We start from the raw sequence: 19,451 nt of genomic DNA, 5'->3' as shown, positions 1-19,451 counted from the left end.
AGGACGGAGGACTCATTGTAATGCATGGAATACCCTTCCTACCATGCATCACAATGAACCCATCCTATGATGTTTTTAACCTCCACCAGCTTCCCCTGCTAGGATGAGCAAAAAAAGGAGAAAAGCTTTAATCTGAGTGATTGGTTGTTATTATCTTCCCCCCCCCCCTCTCTCTCTCTCTCTCTCTCTCTCTCTCTCTCTCTCTCTCTCTCTCTCTCTCCCCTCACTGCTCTTCCCTGTAGATAAGCCGGGGAGCTGGAGGCCGTCAGCAGCTTGTCAGTAGATGGGGTTTTAAGTCCAGGGAGATAGGGAGGTCTGGGAGGCAGGGAGGGAGACAGGGAGGGAGATAGGGAGGGAGGGAGGCAAGGGAGGCAGGGAGGGAGATAGGGAGGTCTGGGAGGCAGGCAGACAGACAGGGAGTGAGGGAGGGAGGTCTGGGAGGGAGGCAGACAGGCAGACAGGCAGGGAGGGAGGGAGGGCCGCGCTGGGACAGGACACAGCAGAGAACCAGACCAGGAGCAGACCAGACAGTGGGGGTGTTTACACCTGAAACCCACAGGAGGAGGAGGAGGAGGAGGAGGTGGTGGTGCAGCTCCTCTGTGTAGTTGTGTGTGTTTGTGAAGTGTAAACGTGAGTGTGTATGTGTGTGACCTGGCAGGAAGAGAGAGCGTACAGCGTAGCTCCACTGTGGGTCTCTAGAGCAGGCTAACGTGCCGCTGAAACATGAGTATTAATGGTCTGATTCTGTCTCAGATATCTTGTTAGCATTAGTGTGTGTGTGTGTGTGTGTGTGTGTGTGTGTGCGTGTGTGTGTGTGCGAGAGTGTGTGTGAGCGCGTGTGTGTGTGTGTGTGTGTGTGTGAGAAAGTGTGTGTGAGTGTGTGTGGTGTGTGTGCGTGTGTGTGTGTGTGTGTGTATACATGTATTGGGCTGAGGTAGCGATGGGCACCACCACGTTGTTGGAATGTTTTGGTCGGGCTCGGAGGACACAGGCTCAGCCACGCCTTCGACGCCTTGCCAGACCCTTCCAGCCAATCCGCTGCCACCCTGAGACAGCGCCCCGCCCCCGTCTCTGTACGTATGGGTGTGGGGGGGGAGTGAACAAACACACATCCAGAGGTACACCTCCAATCGACTCAAGTTAGGGCAATTAGCCTATCAGAAGCTTCTAAAGCCGTGACCGGAATTTTCAGGAATTTACCAAGGTTTTTAAAGGCATAACTTAGTGTATGTAAACTTCTGACCCACTGGAATTGTTATATAGTGAATTACAAGTGAAATAACCTGTCTGTAAATGATTGTTGGGAAACATTACTTGTGTCATGCACAAAGTAGTCTTAACCAACTTGCCAAAACTAGTTTGTTAGCATGAAATTTGTGGAGTGGTTAAATGTTTTCATTTTATTTTAAAGAGTTTTAATGACTTCAATCTAAGTGTATGTAAACTTACGACTTCAACTGTATATATACAGTATATATGTATATATATATATATATATATATATCATATAGTAAAATGATGTCTTTGTATGATTTTATGAGTAACTGTACACAACTGTAGAGGGAGACCTCTGATGTCTTGTGTCCTGAAGCTGAATCCTTCCTAAAATGGCCTCCGCGGTCCCACTCTGTCTGTTTCCACTCTGATATGAAAATAGATCTTTTTCATCAGCGGTTAATCCCCCTCTCCCTGTCTCTTCTCTTCCTCCTCTGCCCCTCTGACCTCTGCACCAGTAAATCTCTTGTCTTGGCTTCACATTTCATGCCCTCAGGCCCCATGTAACACCATAATCTTCCCCTCTACCGGTCTCCCGTGATTTGGAGGGGGGGGAATCTCTGAATCTCTCATCATCTCTGTACAGTTTTTCTCTGTCTGGTTCTCATCTCCCAGTCCAGTGGGGTTTAGCACTGATGAGCTTCATGATGAGCTTCATGTCAGGCTCTCTGAGCCCTCTGGGAAGGGTGGATGTACCTGACCCTCTGTTGTTGTTTCCTCTCCCTCCTCTCCTCTCCTAGTCCCTCGGATCAACGGCCACTCCAAGTCGGAGCGCACGGCCCGGGACTCGGCCATGGGGTACGACAGCGCCTCGGTCATGAGCAGCGAGCTGGAGTCCAGCTCCTTCATCGACAGCGAGGAGGACGAGGATGCCAGCAGGTAGGTGCCCCCCCCCCCTGCTCTCTCTCTCTCTCTCTGTCGCTCTCTCTCAGTCTCTCTCTCACTCTCTCCCTCACTCTCCCTCACTTTCTCTCTCACTCTCTCTCCCTCACTCTCCCTCACTCTCTCTCTCTCCTCTTCTCTATCTCTCTATTTTTTCAAGTACCCATTTAAATTTAAATCACCATATCCCTGACCTCTCCCTCTCCTCCCCCCACCTCCCCCTCTCCCCCCCGCCTCCCCCCTGTCTCTCAGACTCAGCAGCTCCACAGAGCAGAGTTCCTCCTCTCAGCTGATGCGGAGACACAAACGCCGGAGACGGAGGCACAAAGTGGCCAAAATAGACCGGGTGAGCCCACCTGTGTGTGTGTGTGTGTGTGTGTGTGTGTGTGTGTGTGTGTGTGTGTGTGTGTGTGCGAGCGTGTCTGTGTGTGTGTGTGTGTATGTGCGTGTGAGACGATCATGTGAGCACGTGGGCCTGTTTTGATTGGCTGACGGTGTGTGTCTCCTCCTCTCCCCTCTAGTCCTCCTCCTTCAGCAGCATCACAGACTCCACCATGAGCCTCAACATCATCACCGTCACTCTCAACATGGGTAAGACGCTCCCTCCCTCCTCTCTGCTGTCCTTTTCTCACTCTCTCTCTCTCTCTCTCTCTCTCTCTCTCTCTCTCTCTCTCTCTTTCTTACACTAGCTGGTCAACATGCAGCTGTGCGTATACAATGTGTTATAACCTCCATGTCCTTTAGGTTAGACTACCTAAGGCTGTGACCTGACTCTCTTCTTTCTCCCCCCCATCCTCTCTCTCCCCCTCCTCTCTCTCTCCCTCTCTCTCTCTCTCTCCTCCCCCCTCCCCTCCTCTCTCTCCTCTCCTCTCTCTCTCCTCCCCCCTCCCCTCCCCTCTCTCCCCCCTCCGCTCTCTCCACCACAGAGAAGTACAACTTCCTGGGCATCAGCATCGTGGGGCAGAGTAACGACCGGGGGGACGGGGGCATCTACATCGGCTCCATCATGAAGGGGGGGGCCGTGGCCGCGGACGGACGGATCGAACCTGGAGACATGCTGCTGCAGGTACGCTAGGATGGATGGATGGAGGGATGGATGGATGGAGGGATGGATGGATGGAGGGATGGATGGATGGATGGATGGGTAGATGGATGGATGGATGGATGGATGGGTGGATGGATGGATGGATGGATGAATGGATGGATGGATGGATGGGTAGAAAGATAGATAGATAGGTACATGCTGCTGCAGGTACACTAGATGGATGGAGGGATGGATGGATGGATTGGTAGGGAGGTAGGGAGGGAGGTAGGGAGGGAGGTAGGGAGGTAGGGAGGGAGGTAGGTAGGGGGGGAGGTAGGGAGGTAGGGAGGGAGGGAGGGAGGTAGGGAGGGAGGTAGGGAGGGAGGGAGGTAGGTAGGTAGGTAGGTAGGTAGGTAGGTAGGGAGGTAGGTAGGTAGGTAGGTAGGTAGGTAGGGAGGTAGGTAGGTAGGTACTTGGGGGCAGCAGGTAAACTAGAGGTTAGAGAGGCCAGCCAGCAATCAGAAGGTCGCTGGCATCATATGTGCCTACCACTGCTGTTGTGCCCTTGAGCAAGGCACTTAACCCCTAATTGCTCCAGGAGCACTGACTATGACTGATCCTGTGCCTAGAGCGAAAAAAAACAAAACATTGTGTTTGTTTGTACTCTGTGCAATGACAAAAAGGTTGAATCTAATCTAATCTACTTTATTGATCCCCGAGGGGGGAAATTCAGGTGTTACACCAGGTTACAAACAGTATAAAAACAACTATAAAACGACTATAAATAACTAAAAACACAGAGCTGCTCTAACAGGCTGCCAGCTCGACCCAACACCAACACAACTATCTACTACACTACAACTATCTTAACTACACTACCACCATGGAGGGCACTGGGACTGGGTGTGTTCATTTCAGGGTCTTACACCCTTCACTGTCAGCCAAACCATGTCGTGTGAATGATATTATCTCTTGTTATTTTATTAGTATTTTTTCTGAGTGGGGCAGTCCCACTCATATTTTTCATTTTTATTGACAGATACAGTAGAGATTTAGACAGGAAGGATGGGTGAGAGAGAGAGGAGGGATGACATGTAACCGATGACCTGCGGTTACATGGTCAACGCTTAAACCGCTACGCCACCTAAGCGCCCCTATCTCTTGTTATTTATAGGGATGTTGCATTTATGTGGAGATTTTCTGACAGATGCTAACATGAGCCTGAAGGTCTCAGTGTTCGGTACATTGTAGGTTTAATAGTTATCTTGTTTGAGTACACACACACACACACACACACACACACACACACACACACACACTCACACTCACACTCACACTCACACTCACACTCACACACACACACTCACACTCACACTCACACTCACACTCACACTCACACTCACACTCACACTCACACTCACACTCACACACACACTCACACTCACACTCACACTCACACTCACACTCACACACACACACACACACAGGTCTCAGAGTTAGGTACATTGTAGGTTTAATAGTTATCTTGTTTGAGTTATGCGGGGCACACACATAAGGAGTTTTTGGCCGGTTTTGGCACGATTTTCGGATGTCTGAAAACGACAGAAAACGCCCGGTTATCAGATGGATCTTAACATTTTCCTATAACAAAATCCTGGGGTGTGAGGTGTGTTAAGAGTCACTTCTCTTCAATTGTGCAATCAACTCTCCCGGCAAACTGCTCGGAAAATGGGCGTGGCCGGCAATCGTAAATGTGAAATGCGTTCAATACTTCCGACCAGAAACCATAGGGTTGCCAGATTGTTTGGTGAAATTAGCGGTTTTAGACTGTGGAAAATGTCATTCCCATCTGGCAACCCAGATGCACCAATCAGAGAGCGCCCCCACCCCTCCTCCCCTCGCTTCTTCCTTTTTTCTTTTGTGTGTAGTATTCTACTTAAAACGGATCCCGCAAACTCAGTGTTATTAATTCATCTTTAAAGGGAGTAAAGGATTGAACAGAATCAGCATAGGTTTTATTTCAATAAAAGCATTTTTAAAGTAATTTTAAGGAGCACCATATTCACAGTGATGGAACCCTGCTCGCCAATCAAGAAGCGTGGGGAACGAGACTAGAGTTTGGAGTCTGTCGTAACGAACATCTTTATGTCAGTGGGGTGCTGAAATGGGGAAATTGGCGCACACCACACACAACACGATCAAGGCTGTTCAAATCCAAGATTGTGTTTCTTCATGTGTGGGGTCTGTCTCAGATAAGATTTCTGTTAAGATTTTGAAATTCCTTATGTGTGTACCCCGCTTAGCTGGTGATAATGCCTACTGGTGCTTTTCCCTCAGATCGGTTTTTAAAAGCCATAACAGAACATTCTCAACGATTTGATTGATTTGTTTGTTTACAGTTCCGGTTAAACGTTTGGACACGCTTTGACTTCCCCACACTTTTTATAAAACCGATCTGTATTCTTCTGATCTACTGTATTTAGATAGATGTTTGTTGTTGTTGTTGTTGTTGTTGTTGTTGTTGTTGTTGTTGTCGCAAATCATTGACACACTGCTATGGAAGCTGGGAATAGAAGCAGGCGTGGTGTGGTCGTGTCGTGACCTATGGTCGACCCCCCTGTGTGACGTCTCTCCCCGCCTCCCATTGGCCTGTTTAACACGTGATGTTTCTCTGCCTCTCCTCTTCCTTCCTGCTGTATGAGTCTGTCTGATCTCTGTGTGGCCGGAGTTAGAATCAGCTCACTGGATCAGAACCAAGCTACATTAGGTATTAGTTATTACATCCCATTATACAAGTATAAGTATATACTTATATACTATATATATATATTTATATATATCAATATATTCATATATAGTATAAGAGGGTGAAATTCTTAGCTTTCTGTTCCTCGACATTGCAGCAACAAGAGAACAATGGCAGTCGTTCTCATTAAAAAGAGACAGTAGAGAGAGAGAGTAGTATAATAATATAAATAATAAATGATAGAAATAGCATGAGTCTAACCCTGAGGTAGCAGCAGATGACAGCAGGTAGCAAGAATGTGTGTGTGTGTGTGTGTGTGTGTGTGTGTGGATCTGTTAATGATTAATAGATAGTCAGTGGTGTGTGTGTGTGTGTGTGTGTGTGTGTGTGTGTGTGTGAGTCCTGCCGTAATGAGTGTGTGTGTGTGTGTGTGTGTGTGTGTGTGTGTGTGTGTGATTTCTGCCATAATGAGTGTGTGTGTGTGTGTGTGTGTGTGAGTCCTGCCGTAATGAGTGTGTGTGTGTGTGTGTGTGTGTGTGTGTGTGTGTGAGTCCTGCCGTAATGAGTGTCCATATGTGTGTGTGTGTGTGTGTGTGTGTGTGTGTGTGTGTGAGAATGTTTGCATGTCTGTGTCTGTGTACGCACCACTGCATCGATTCAAGTCAGTGGCTTGTATCTAACAAGATGGTCTGCTACCAGCCAGAGTCAAGTGTTTACATGTTATTATACTAGAGACATAGAGTTACATACGAGATACATCGATACACATTATTATACCAGAGACTATACTATAGAGTTACATACTAGATACATAGATACACATCCTCTGTGGCCACGCCTCCTGTTATAACACACATATAACACACACACACACACACACACACACACACACACACACACAAAGCAGCTTAGGATTTACTGTCTTTTATATACTACCCTACCGGTGACCCAGAGATTAACTTAACTTGATGACAGATGTGTAGTATATATATATTTATATGTATATTATATATGAGAGAGCTGTGTCATTCAGCTGTGTCATTCAGACCCACGCAACCAACCGACGCAGTGCAATGAAGTGTCGACATAACGCCGTTTTTTTTCTTCACACTCCCTCCTGTTGCCGTGACAACCAGGTGAACGACGTGAACTTTGAGAACATGAGCAACGACGACGCGGTGAGGATCCTCAGGGAGATCGTGTCCAAGACCGGGTGAGGAGGAGACACACACACACGCACACACACACACACACACTCTCACACACACACACACACACACACACACACACACTGGGTAAGGAGGAGACACACGCACGCACGCACACACACACACACACACACACACACACACACACACACACACACACACACACCGGGTAAGGACGAGTCCCACACATACACACACACACACACACACACACACACACACACACACACACTCACACTCACACTCACACACACACACACACACACACACACACACACACACACACACACACACACACACACCGGGTAAGGACGAGTCCCACACATACACACACACACACACACTCACACTCACACACACACACACACACACACACACACACACACACACACACACACACACACACAAACCGGGGAAGGACGAGGAGTTCCGTGTCCCAGATAAGAGCTCCTCCACTGCTGCAGTAGAACAACATGTTCTGTATGCATCAAACTGTCTGGATTATCACCCAGCCAATAAGAGGTCAGGATTACCACCCAGCCAATAAGAGGTCAGGATTCATAAGAGCAACGCATCCGGGTACTTTCCCCTCCCGTAACGTCCACGCCCCTTTTTGGGTGATAGAAGTGTAGAAGTTTGACTGGCGGTCAATGGGAATTTCTGGTCTTTGCTACTTTAATCCGATAAAATAAGAAAACCGTAATGGTTTTTAGATATTAGATGCCCAAATCCGATGGCCAGTTAGGCAAACTATTATATAGTGTCGTTGCCGATCAATGATCGACGTCGTTATATGGAGAAAACTAATGAAATAGGGGTTGATTCATAAAAGCAATACGGTTTTCTTATTTTATCGGATTAAAGTAGCAAAGTCCACACATTTCCATTGACTGCCAGTCAAACTTCTACACTTCTAGCACCCAACAGGGGACGTGATCGTTCTAATGACAGGTAGATGACGTATGACTGCTCTGGAGACAGACTGAAAGGACACACATTGGCTATTTCATAACTTTTCTCCATATAACGACGTCGGTCATTGATCGGACACCACCCTATATAATAGTTTGCCTAACTGGCCATCGGATTTGGGCATCTAATATCTAAAAACCATTACGGTTTTCTTATTTTAGCGGATTAAAGTAGCAAAGACCAGAAATTCCCATTGACCGCCAGTCAAACTTCTACACTTCTATCACCCAAAAAGGGGCGTGATCGTTCTGATGACAGGGAGATGACGCGCAATTGCTCTTATGAATGCTGTATAGGGTCAACACAATCAGAACCAGAATCAGTTTATTGTTACATGCCCGTTATACAAGTACAAGAGTCACATTTTTAGGCTTTGGTTCCTCAACATTGCCGCAACAAGAGAAAAATGTCAATAGTTACAATACAAAAAACAACAAGACAAGAGACAATAGAGTAGTATAATAGTCTAAATAATAAATAATAGAAGTAGCAATAGAGTATAGCCCAGAGGTAGCAGTAGATGACAGCAGGTAGCAGACACAGCATCACTCAAGTTGAACTGTACAGAGTAAAGAGAAGAGTGTTTGTGAGTTTTAAACTGCTTTGCCGTCACTGACGCAGTATACTGTAATACACACTGATATTTTCTCTATATATACTGTATATATATATTTCTTCACCAAACATTCCCATTCCTCTGCTCTACACAGGAACCAGACTTGGCTCAATTTCCTTGTCAGTTCAGTCAATTCAGGAAGTTAACTGAAATATATCCTGGTGTTTTTTTTAAATGAGTCATTTGAGTACGTACTTGAGTAATTGACTCATTTGAGTAGGCTACATGAGTAATTGAGTCATACATGAGTAATTGAGTCATATGAGTAACTGACTCATTTGAGTACATTTTTAAATTGGAATTTCACTTGGAATTTCATTATTGACTGAATTGAAAGGGAAGTGACCCCAAGCCAGAGAGAAACCAGTAGAATAGATGACGTTAGATTATGTTTGGAGCTGACTGTTTGTCTGTTGTTAGATGATGTTTGTCTGTTATTAGATGATGTTTCTGACTGTTTGTCTGTTGTTAGATGATGTTTCTGACTGTTTGTCTGTTGTTAGATGATGTTTCTGACTGTTTGTCTGTTATTAGATGATGTTGGTCTGTTATTAGATGATGTTGGTCTGTTATTAGATGATGTTGGTCTGTTATTAGGTGATGTTGGTCTGTTATTAGATGATGTTTCTGACTGTTTGTCTGTTATTAGATGATGTTGGTCTGTTATTAGATGATGTTGGTCTGTTGTTAGATGATGTTGGTCTGTTATTAGATGATATTTCTGACTGTTTGTCTGTTATTAGATGATGTTGGTCTGTTATTAGATGATGTTTCTGACTGTTTGTCTGTTATTAGATGATGTTTCTGACTGTTTGTCTGTTATTAGATTATGTTTGTCTGTTATTAGATGATGTTGGTCTGTTATTAGATGATGTTGGTCTGTTATTAGATGATGTTTGTCTGTTGTTAGATGATGTTTCTGACTGTTTGTCTGTTATTAGATGATGTTGGTCTGTTATTAGATGATGTTGGTCTGTTATTAGATGATGTTGGTCTGTTATTAGATGATGTTGGTCTGTTATTAGGTGATGTTGGTCTGTTATTAGATGATGTTGGTCTGTTATTAGATGATGTTGGTCTGTTATTAGATGATGTTGGTCTGTTATTAGATGATGTTGGTCTGTTTTTAGATGATGTTGGTCTGTTTTTAGTGAGTATTATTGGATGTTTCTGACTGTTTGTCTCTATCACCTGCAGGCCTATCAGTCTTACAGTGGCTAAGTGCTGGGACCCGTCTCCACGGAGCTACTTCACCATCCCCCGGGGTACGACACACACACACACACACACACACACACACACACACACACACACACACACACACACACACACACGCTCTCTCAGATATTTCAATACAGAAGCCATAACCCCCCCTCCCCTTCACCAGTAGATCTACAGAGGCTACACCAGGTGCCAGGTGTCAACCACTAGTTAGCAACAGAAACCGGAGGGACAGTTTGATTACAGTTTGTTAAAAAGTACCTAAAAGAGCCTAGCATAGTTCTGGAAAACGAAAGCTCTCGTGAACAGCTGGGAGAAAGATTAACCACCATGTAACACAGTGACGGCAACAGTGTTAACTGTGGAGAGAAAAAAGCAACTGCCCAAAAGTACCTGGCATAAACCAGGTAAGGGGGGGGCTACTGTATGGCCTGGGGGTGTAGGGCTGCCACTGGAACTGGCTCACATGTCATTGATGATGTCACTGCTGACGGCAGCTGCAGAACGGATTCTAAAGATGTCCACATCTCGTCTGCTGAAGGTACGAGCAAATGCTTCCAACGTCATTGGACGGCGTTTCCTCATACCGCAAAAACAATGGCCCCAAACATACTGCCATAGCAACTAGGGGAGTTTTTCAGTGGAAAGTTTTAAGAGTAGCCAAGTCACTCTCCCGATTTGGAATATAACTGAAAATGCCATTTTCATCTGCTGGAGAGGGAACATGAGGCAAAACATACCTCAAAACAAGCAACAGCTGCAGAGCGCTGCAGTACAGGCCTGGCAGCGTGTCCAATACTTGGAACACGGTGGACACTGTATGTTTAAAACCCCGTGTTTTTTTAATAATAGATATCTGGATATATACTGTATAGATGTATGTTCTAACTGTGTGTGTGTGTGTCTGCGTGTGTGTGTGTGTGTGTGTGTCTGCATGTGCGTCTGCGTGTGTGTGCGTGTGTGTCTGCATGTGCGTCTGCGTGTGTGCGCGTCTGTGTGTGTGTGTGTGTGTGTGTGCGTCTGCGTGTGTGTGTGTGTGTGTGTGTCTCCAGCTGAACCTGTGAGGCCCATCGACCCCGCCGCCTGGATCTCCCACACCACCGCCTTGACCGGACCCTACCCGCACTACGGTACGACACACACACACACACACACACACACATACACACACTAACTGTACTGTACATTATGGTCCCTGGTCATAAGGACCTCTGGTCACCGCTGTGCTTGTTGTACTCACCATCTCTCTGTGACCGCTGTGTTTCTACAGAGGTAGCTCACCCCCTCTCCCCCCGCTCACCCCCTCTCACCCCCTCTCTCTCTCCTCCCTCAGAGTTCGACGACCTGCCGCTGTCGGCCAGCAAGACGGACATGGCGACCATCGTCAAGGTGATGCAGCTGCCCGACTCCGGCCTGGAGATCCGGGACAGGATGTGGCTGAAGATCACCATCGCCAACGCGGTCATAGGTGAGAGAAGGGGCGGAGGGGAGGGGACACACACACACACACACACACACACACACACACACACTGAGGGGTGTAGACGTGGGAGGTGGAACAGTCATGCTACGACCACCCAATCACTTCCTTTACTTTCTAGCACCTTCTTTATACTTTACCTAGTGTGGGAGATGTGTCATGGTGGTACAGAGTAGAGACTAATGTGTGTGTGTGTGTGTGTGTGTGTGTGTGTGTGTGTGTGCGTCTGTGTGTGTCTGTGTCTGTATCTGTGTGTGTGTGTGTGTGTGTGTCGTACGTACGTATGTGTCTGCGTGCGTCTCTGTGTCTGCGTCTGCGTCTGTGCGTCTGCGTCTGTGCGTCTGTGTCTGCGTCTGTGTGTGTGTGTGCGTGTCAGGCGCGGACGTGGTGGACTGGCTGTACTCCAGGGTGGAGGGCTTCAAGGACCGGAGGGACAGCAGGAAGTACGCCAGCAGCCTGCTGAAGCACGGCTACCTGAGACACACCGTCAACAAGATCACCTTCTCAGAGCAGTGCTACTACACCTTCGGAGACCTCTGCCAAAGTACTTCAACAACATCCGTTTATGTTTATGTTACCGTTCAACATATTACTGGATACGTCGTTCATCAATGTTTCACTGCAGGGCTTCTGTTTAGGAGTTTTCTCTTCCCTGACTTGTTTGTTTTTGGGGGGTGACTTGTACCCTCACACTAGAACCAGATGACACTGACCTAGCTTCTCTGTCTGTGTGTCTGTGTGTTTGTCTGTCTGTGTGTCTGTGTGTTTGTCTGTCTGTTTGTCTGTCTGTCTCTCTATCTGTGTGTCTGTCTGTCTGTCTGTCTCTCTCTATCTGTGTGTCTTTCTGTCTGTCTGTCTGTCGGTCTGTCTTCTGTGTGTCTGTCTGTCTGTCTGTCTTCTGTGTGTCTCTCTGTCTGCCTGTGTGTCTGTCTGTCTGTCTGTCTGTCTGTCTCTCTCTCTATCTGTGTGTCTGTCTGTCTATCTGTGTGTCTGTCTGTCTGTCTGTCTCTCTCTCTCCCTCTCTCTCCCTCTCTCCCCCCACCAGACATGGCGTCCCTCAACCTGAACGAGGGGTCTAGCGGCGGGGGTTCGGAGCAGGACACCCTGGCCCCCCTCCCTCCCCCCGCCACCAACCCCTGGCCCCTGGGGGGGCAGCCCTTCCCCTACCCCCCTTTCCCCTCCGCCCCCCCCGGCTTCCCCCCGGGGTACTCCGACCCCTGCCACAGCTTCCACAGCGGGAGCGCCGGCAGCCACAACAGTGAGGGTGAGTAAAGGGCTCGGGGGAGGGGGGGAGGGGGGCAACCATCATTCCTCAAGCCCTCATCCACCCTTCATAAGATCCGGATCAGACCTCAATGACTATGTGGGTTACCCAAAATTTGACCTTTTGACCTGGCACGTCATGCAACATCATAACCAATCATAACCCATCATAAACTTGTGACAGTTTATGTCTGTTGGTGACCAAAAGTATTTTTCCCATAATGCATGTTGCCTCTAATTGGCCACTAGCACGAAGCTAAACAAAAAGTACGTTAATTACTATCAATAAATTGCTCATTTTGGAAGTAAAAGTGTGATCTAAAACGGTGTTGTATTGTCAAGGTCGACCATGAGCGACATGGCTCTAGCAGAGGGGACAGCTCTTCAGTACTGGGTGTGTACACAAAGCGAACCAATCACCTTTCAGTATGGCTGACTTTTTTTTAGATTTGCTCGCATGACGTGATCAACACGGGGCTTCCTCATACCTCATCCTTCTCCATCAATCCCCTGAATGACGTCTTTGTTGTTTGATTTCCAATGAACCCATGGTGACAGTGTTCTCTGTCTGTCCGTCCGTCCGTCCCCCCCACCCTGCATGTGTTTCTGCATCGAGGGGAGACTGGCATCAGGGTGGTATTGGGGTATCAGGGCATCAGGGCATCGTGGTGGGGGGTATGGGGGGGGGTAGTTAGTATGGAGGATATACTGTCGTAGCTCTCTTTTGTTTCTATACTTTAACGAGGTCACTCTACTCTTCAGTCTGTTGTGGTCAGATGTGGTCATTTCCTAGTTTGCGTTGACATGTTTTGGCATTTAGCAGACGCCTTTATCCCCAAGCGACTTAGTAAATGAATCGTTGTCTTGTCGATCCATCGGTCATCATAAGAAAAAGTCATCTATGCTAGGACCAGGGGCCATTGGCAGTCGGCATAATGCTAGAAGAAGGAAGGAAGGAAGGAAGGAATTATTAATATTATTATTTGTTTTATTATTATTGTTATTTACAGTAGAGAAACTGTACATGGGGAGGTAGTGGGGATGAGGGGGTATTTTAGGAGGGACAGTTAAGATGAAGCCTGAAGAGAGGTCTTCAGTCTACGGCAGATGAGAGGTAGTGACTCCCCAGTAAACAAAGAGTCCAAAAGACGTCCTCAGGGAAGCCGGAATGTGGGTTCAGATGACGTCACTCTAGGACGTCCAGGTGACGTCTTTCTAGGACGTCCAGATGACGTCTTTAAGGACGTCTTATGGACTACAGAATCGTCTTCTGTAGTCCATAAGACGTCATCTGAACCCACATTCCGGCTTCCCTGAGGACGTCTTTTGGACTCTTTTTTTACTGGGTCTGCAGCCCTGGTTTGAGTCTCCCCAGTCTCCCCAGTCCTCCCAGTCTGTCGCCCCCCTGGACCAGTGTGAACACAGAGAGAGGCGTAGGCTACAGTTCTTTACAGTGGAAGAGCGATCCGAAAGTAGGCAAATTCATTATTGATCCATGTAGAGCCCGAGAATATTATAATGATATGGATTTGTCTTTCTTTCCTATTTGTTCACGGTGGTGATATAAGCTGCAGTATTCTGTTTGATCTTTAAAGTAATTGCTTTTTTTGCCGTTTTTCTCTCGACTGACATTTGTAGTCGTTGTCAGTTGGCATTTCCAGACGGGGAGTTTGTCAACGTTTGTTGTGAAATGAGAAAGAGAGAGAGAGAGAGAGAGTGCTGCTATACGGTTATTAGAATGCAAGTGTGTACGTGCGTGTCTGTGTCTGTCCGTCCGTGTCTGTCTGTCCGTGTCTTGACTGTGTGGGTATTTGACGGGGAGCGTTTTGAGAGTTAAAAAACGGATAGTCCAAAAAATGTAATAATCATTGAGCCATTGCACTGTGACTGACTTAACGAGGGTGTGTCAGTTGGGAGGGCCTGAAGAGGTAAGCTCCCTTCTCCTTCGCCTCACAGGCCCTGATGGGGGCGTGGACAGGCCCCACAGGCCCCGGACACCTCGCTGTTTCCAGTAAACAATCCTTTTTATCGAGCTCTGTCGTCCTCCGAGAACGGCTGGGTCTCCTCTTCTCTTCTTTGACAGACAGGGCTGATCAGTCAGACTAGGGAGGACAAGTTACACTGCTTCTTTGACAGGTGCGGTTCTTAAAAAAACAAACTTTGGCGTCTGCGTGCCTCTGTTTGAGATGCTGGAATAAATGAGTTGAGCTGCTGCTGCCACAGACTTCAGACAAACTTATCAGCGGACGGACAGTGGTTTGCTCGAGTTCGGTGGGGAGTGGTAGGGGCTGGGCTGGGGGAGTGTGGGGAGGGCAGGGTCTGGGCTGAGAATAGTGGGAAGGGCAAGGGCTGGGCTGGAGGAGTGGGGAGGGCAGGGGCTGGGCTGAGCTGAGAGGAGTGTGTAGGGGGCTGGGGAGGGCCGGGGCTGGGCTCAGAGGAGTGTGTAACTCTATTGTTCCCTCTGTTTCTGCTGGGCAACGGTAGACTGATGGAGGAGGTAGTCCCAGGACTCTGGGGGAACCGGTAAGCCAGACAACCCCCTCTCCTCGTTCTCTTTCTCTCTCCCTCTCTCTCTCTCTCTCTCTGTCTCTCTCTCTCTCTCTCTCCCTCTTTCTCTCTCTCTGGCTCTCTCTCTCTTTCCCCCCCCTTCTCTCTCTCTCTCTCTCTCTCTCTTTACCATCGTACCATAGCTGTAAGGTTTTTTTCTTTCCTCCTCCCATGCCTCTCCTTCTGAGTGTGTGTGTGTGTGTGTGTGTGTGTGTGTGTGTGTGTGTGTGTGTGTTTGCGTGTGTCTATGCAGCTGTGCGTGACTCTCCTGACGGTCCATTCTCCCGCTCTGCACCTATGGGCATGTGTTGGTACTGTGTCGGTACTGTGTCGGTACTGTGTCGGTACTGTGTCGGTACTGTGCCGGGGGTCTACCTCAGTCTGAGAGGTGCATGATGCAGATGTTATCCAGGCTAAGGCTTGCGCTACCATTCCTCACTGGTAGGGGGCGATCATGCACTACTTTACCCAGTACTGTCGGTGTCCCGGTGCTGAGGAAGAAGGTGGGGAATGTTTTGATTTCACAACATTGTGGTACATACACCTCTGTCATAAGAAAATGCCCCCCCCCCAAATGTTTTTTTTTACATTTACTGGCAGTGTGAGACACGCTAACACAAATACGATCGAGAACTGGATCGCGAAAAGGTTATAAAACTGGATTGCCCAACGGTTTTACCCAATACCGTGCGTATTAGGTTAGTAACTGCTTGCCAGTAGTACCAGGCTGTACAAATAAAGGCTTACCGGGAAGATAATGACCTCATCCTTTGTGTCATTACCAGTCAGTCACCAGGGTGTTCCACGAATGAGGGTTTTTTGTTGACCCAGGTGTATCATAACAATGCTGTGGCGAATCAGAGACCTGCTGTATGAACCTCTGTGGGAGTGGCAGAGGGCAGAGGGCAGAGGTCGACATGGGCAGGTACCCAGACTAGTGACATTGCTGCGTCTGTCTGTCTGTCTGTCTGTCTGTCTGTCTGTCTGTCTGTCTTCTGAGATTTGACATGGGGAAACACAACCAATGAGATAATCACCTTTGTTTCACCTTTGGCTGTAGACGATTAGGTTTGTGTTTCAGATGAGAATATCATTTAGTCTTTTTTAGTCCGATGGTCACCCTTTAAAAAACAAAAGTGTATCTCAACTTTTTATAAGGCCGAAATGTCATACAGTCCAATGTATGTTTCAAAAATGATTTCCAAGGCAAAGGCATAGTATACTATATAAAGGGTTATGACTTGTTAAAGGTCAACATTCCCAGTAAACAAAGAGTCCAAAAGACGTCCTCAGGGAAGCCGTCATGTGGGTTCAGATGACGTCTTTCTAGGACGTCCAGATGACGTCTTTAGGACGTCTTATGGACTACAGAATCGTCTTCTAAAGGGTTTATGAAGAGTGAAGCTTGTTTAAAGCGTGATCGTCTGACTATGTCTCCCTCCCTGATAATTACAGAGACAGCCAATCAGCCGACTGTTCCTAATCAGTAGTTCAGTTATCTGGTGAGCTGGAGCTGCTGATTGGGTCTGATGGGTGGAGACAGATGGTAGGTACCCAGATGGTAGAACACAGCTAACACATCTGGGTTTCTCTCCTCTCCTCTCCTCCCCTCCCCTCCCCTCTCCTCCTCCTCTCCTCTCCTCTCCTCCCCTCCCCTCCCCTCCCCTCACCTCTCCTTTCCCCCTCCTCTCCCCTCCCATCCCCTCCTCTCCTCTCCTCCTCTCCCCTCCCCTCCTCTCCCCTCCCCTCCTCTCCTCTCCTCCCCTCCTCTCCCTTTCCCTCCTCTCCTCTCCCCTCTCCTCCCCCCAGGAAGCAGAAGCAGTGGCTCCAACCCCAGCGCGGGGAAAGGCCGGCGCTCCTCCCCCCAAGAGAAGGGCCACAGCCATAGGTCGACGTGCAGCGAATCAGAGCCCCCGGGCGCCGTCCGAGGAGGAGGAGGAGGAGGAGGAGGAGGAGGAGGAGGAGGGGGAGGAGCGGGGAGGCGTGGCGGCGACCGGTCGGCCAGCCAGCTGAGCCACCACAGCCACGCCCATTCCGGCCACAGCCACGCCCGCTCGGCCTTCAGCCACGCCCCCAGCCTCCAGTCTCACCGGAGTCACGGCGGCGGAAGCCACTCGCAGAAGAGCAGCGGCCACCACCACCACGCCCCCCCCCCCTCCTCCTCCTTCGCCTACAGCCACGCCCCCTCCTTCACCCAGGCCACCGCCCCCCCCGGCGCCGGCTCCTGCGGAGGCCACAGCGAGCGGAGCCACGCGTCCTCGTACGGCCCCCCCGGCCTGCCCCCCCCGTACTGCCTGGCACGCCTGGCCCCCAAGGCCTCGGGGGGCGGCGGCGGCGGCGGCAGCACCCCCCCCGGGGCCCCTCCCATGAGGGACCTGGCCGCCATCCCCCCCGAGCTCACGGCCAGCCGGCAGTCCTTCCAGCACGCTATGGGCAATCCCTGCGAGTTCTTCGTTGACATTATGTGACAGACAGACAGGACAGTGCCTTTTTGAAAAACTCGCTGAGCACAAACAACTATCCCTCCCGGCCTGGCCGCCCCCTCCTACCCCTCATGCCCCCCAAAAACCTGCCTCGCTCCCTCCCCTTTCTCTCTCTTTCTCTCCATCTTAAAACCCCCTTTGCTACTGACTATCCCTGAGTTCAGAATGTAGACTGGCCCTCTCTCTCTCCCCCCCCCCACCCCCAGCGTCCACCACAGTACCACAGCAGTCCCCTCTGAGGTCACAGGTCACAGCCAGGGAAGGATGGGGGAACAAGAGCACAACAGGAGGAATCATATCTCTCTATCACACACACACACACACACACACACACACACACACACACACCCTCGCCAGTCCTGTGTCCGTAGGAGAACCTCCCCCCAGCTCTGTTGTATTTACGTGACATGTACAGTTTGTTAAACGTTAGTAGTATTGTCAACGTGGTGAACCTGTAGAGCTGCCACACAGACAGACAGACACAGACACACACACAGAGACAGACAGACACACAGACAGACAGACACACACACACACACACACACAGACACACAGACAGACAGACCTGGAGGAGTGTAAACGCAGTATGGAGGGATTGCTCCTTTGGAAGCAGACCTCCAGGCTGGCAGGGTCTGGATCTCAATCCCCAGACCCCCAAAAGTTCTGGATGAGGGAAGAGGGACGCCGCCCCGACAACGCCACCCCCCCTTCCGGGAGGACTCTGGACTCTGGACGGATCTCCGCACTGCACTCTGCAACGCTACAACGCTACAATTTGGCTAATTATTATACCAAAACCCCTGCCTTGACTGACATGCTTTCTTCGCCTTGCAGGAGGGGGGAGAGGGGAGTGGGGGGGGGGGGGGGAAGACCATGGAATATTCAAACTCTTTATCTGCCGTGTGAACGAGTGAAAAGCTAGCTTCGGTCAGCTTGACCTTGACCTTTGACCCTTGACCTTGACACGCCCCCTTGTGTTTGTTCCACTTCATAAGGGAGGCGCCGCTGCAGTCAGTCTGTAGTCTTAACTAGGCTGCACATCTGCATGGCTGACTGTCCCCACTGCTTTGAAGGAGGAGTAATACTTCTTTATTTTGTTAAATATTTGAAATTGTTGGGTGGGGTGGGGTGGGGTGGGGAGGGAAGGGGGTTGCTTTTTGCCAACGGTCTAAGGAAGAATCCGTACACTGGAGTTTTTTTTTTTTTTTTTTTTTGTGATGTTATTTATGTGTTATCATGTTGCGTTGACAGTGTCATACCTTGTCTCTCTCTCTCTCTCTCTGTGGCTGACTGGACACACAGACAATCAGACGTGTGTGTGTGTGACCAGGCGACGGCCGCTGTCCGACCCGTGCTTTGTGGAATGTATCATTAATGCAGTCAGTGGAAAGCCCTGGATGCCTCCACAGCCAGAGTGAAGATGTTGTGAACATGTTCAGATGTCCCTGTCAGCACATCGAAGCTGCCAAACAGGATTGCAAACAGTGGTTCTAAATGCAGGGTGGGGGGGGGGCTGGTGGGAGGTAGAACTCGGAGGACGGATGGCTCATTGTAACGCATGGCACGGGATGAGGAGGTCTGATGTCTGCCTCCTCCAGCCTCTCCAACTGTTGTCATGTCAACCTATCAGTGCTCAGATTAATGGAACACAGTAAAGTACAGCTGGTGAAACCACCGGGACAACCGGGTTTTTGCGTAAATGATGGTTGCCCCCCGCCCCCTCCATCCATTCCC

The 19,451-nt window shown here is 49.0% G+C and overlaps 1 protein-coding gene across 1 annotated transcript in view; it reads left to right on the top strand.

The window, feature by feature from the left end:
- Positions 1 to 18,778, top strand: part of LOC308161087 (segment polarity protein dishevelled homolog DVL-1-like) — a 52,499-nt gene extending 33,721 nt beyond the window's left edge. The window contains 11 exon segments of the mRNA XM_080535035.1: positions 2,016 to 2,154; positions 2,410 to 2,503; positions 2,679 to 2,748; positions 3,084 to 3,223; positions 7,064 to 7,140; positions 9,921 to 9,988; positions 10,997 to 11,074; positions 11,278 to 11,412; positions 11,801 to 11,968; positions 12,470 to 12,688; positions 17,044 to 18,778. Coding sequence (XP_080391161.1) covers positions 2,016 to 2,154; positions 2,410 to 2,503; positions 2,679 to 2,748; positions 3,084 to 3,223; positions 7,064 to 7,140; positions 9,921 to 9,988; positions 10,997 to 11,074; positions 11,278 to 11,412; positions 11,801 to 11,968; positions 12,470 to 12,688; positions 17,044 to 17,702 — 1,847 coding nt within the window. The 3' untranslated portion in view covers positions 17,703 to 18,778.
- The last annotated feature ends 673 nt before the right edge of the window (positions 18,779 to 19,451 follow it).

This window comes from Nansenia antarctica (assembly GCF_963989245.1).
Source record: "Nansenia antarctica genome assembly, chromosome: 6".
Taxonomy (NCBI): Eukaryota; Metazoa; Chordata; class Actinopteri; order Argentiniformes; family Microstomatidae; genus Nansenia; species Nansenia antarctica.
Note: the sequence above shows the minus strand (reverse complement) of the source record. Positions and strands in the feature narration are given on the sequence as shown.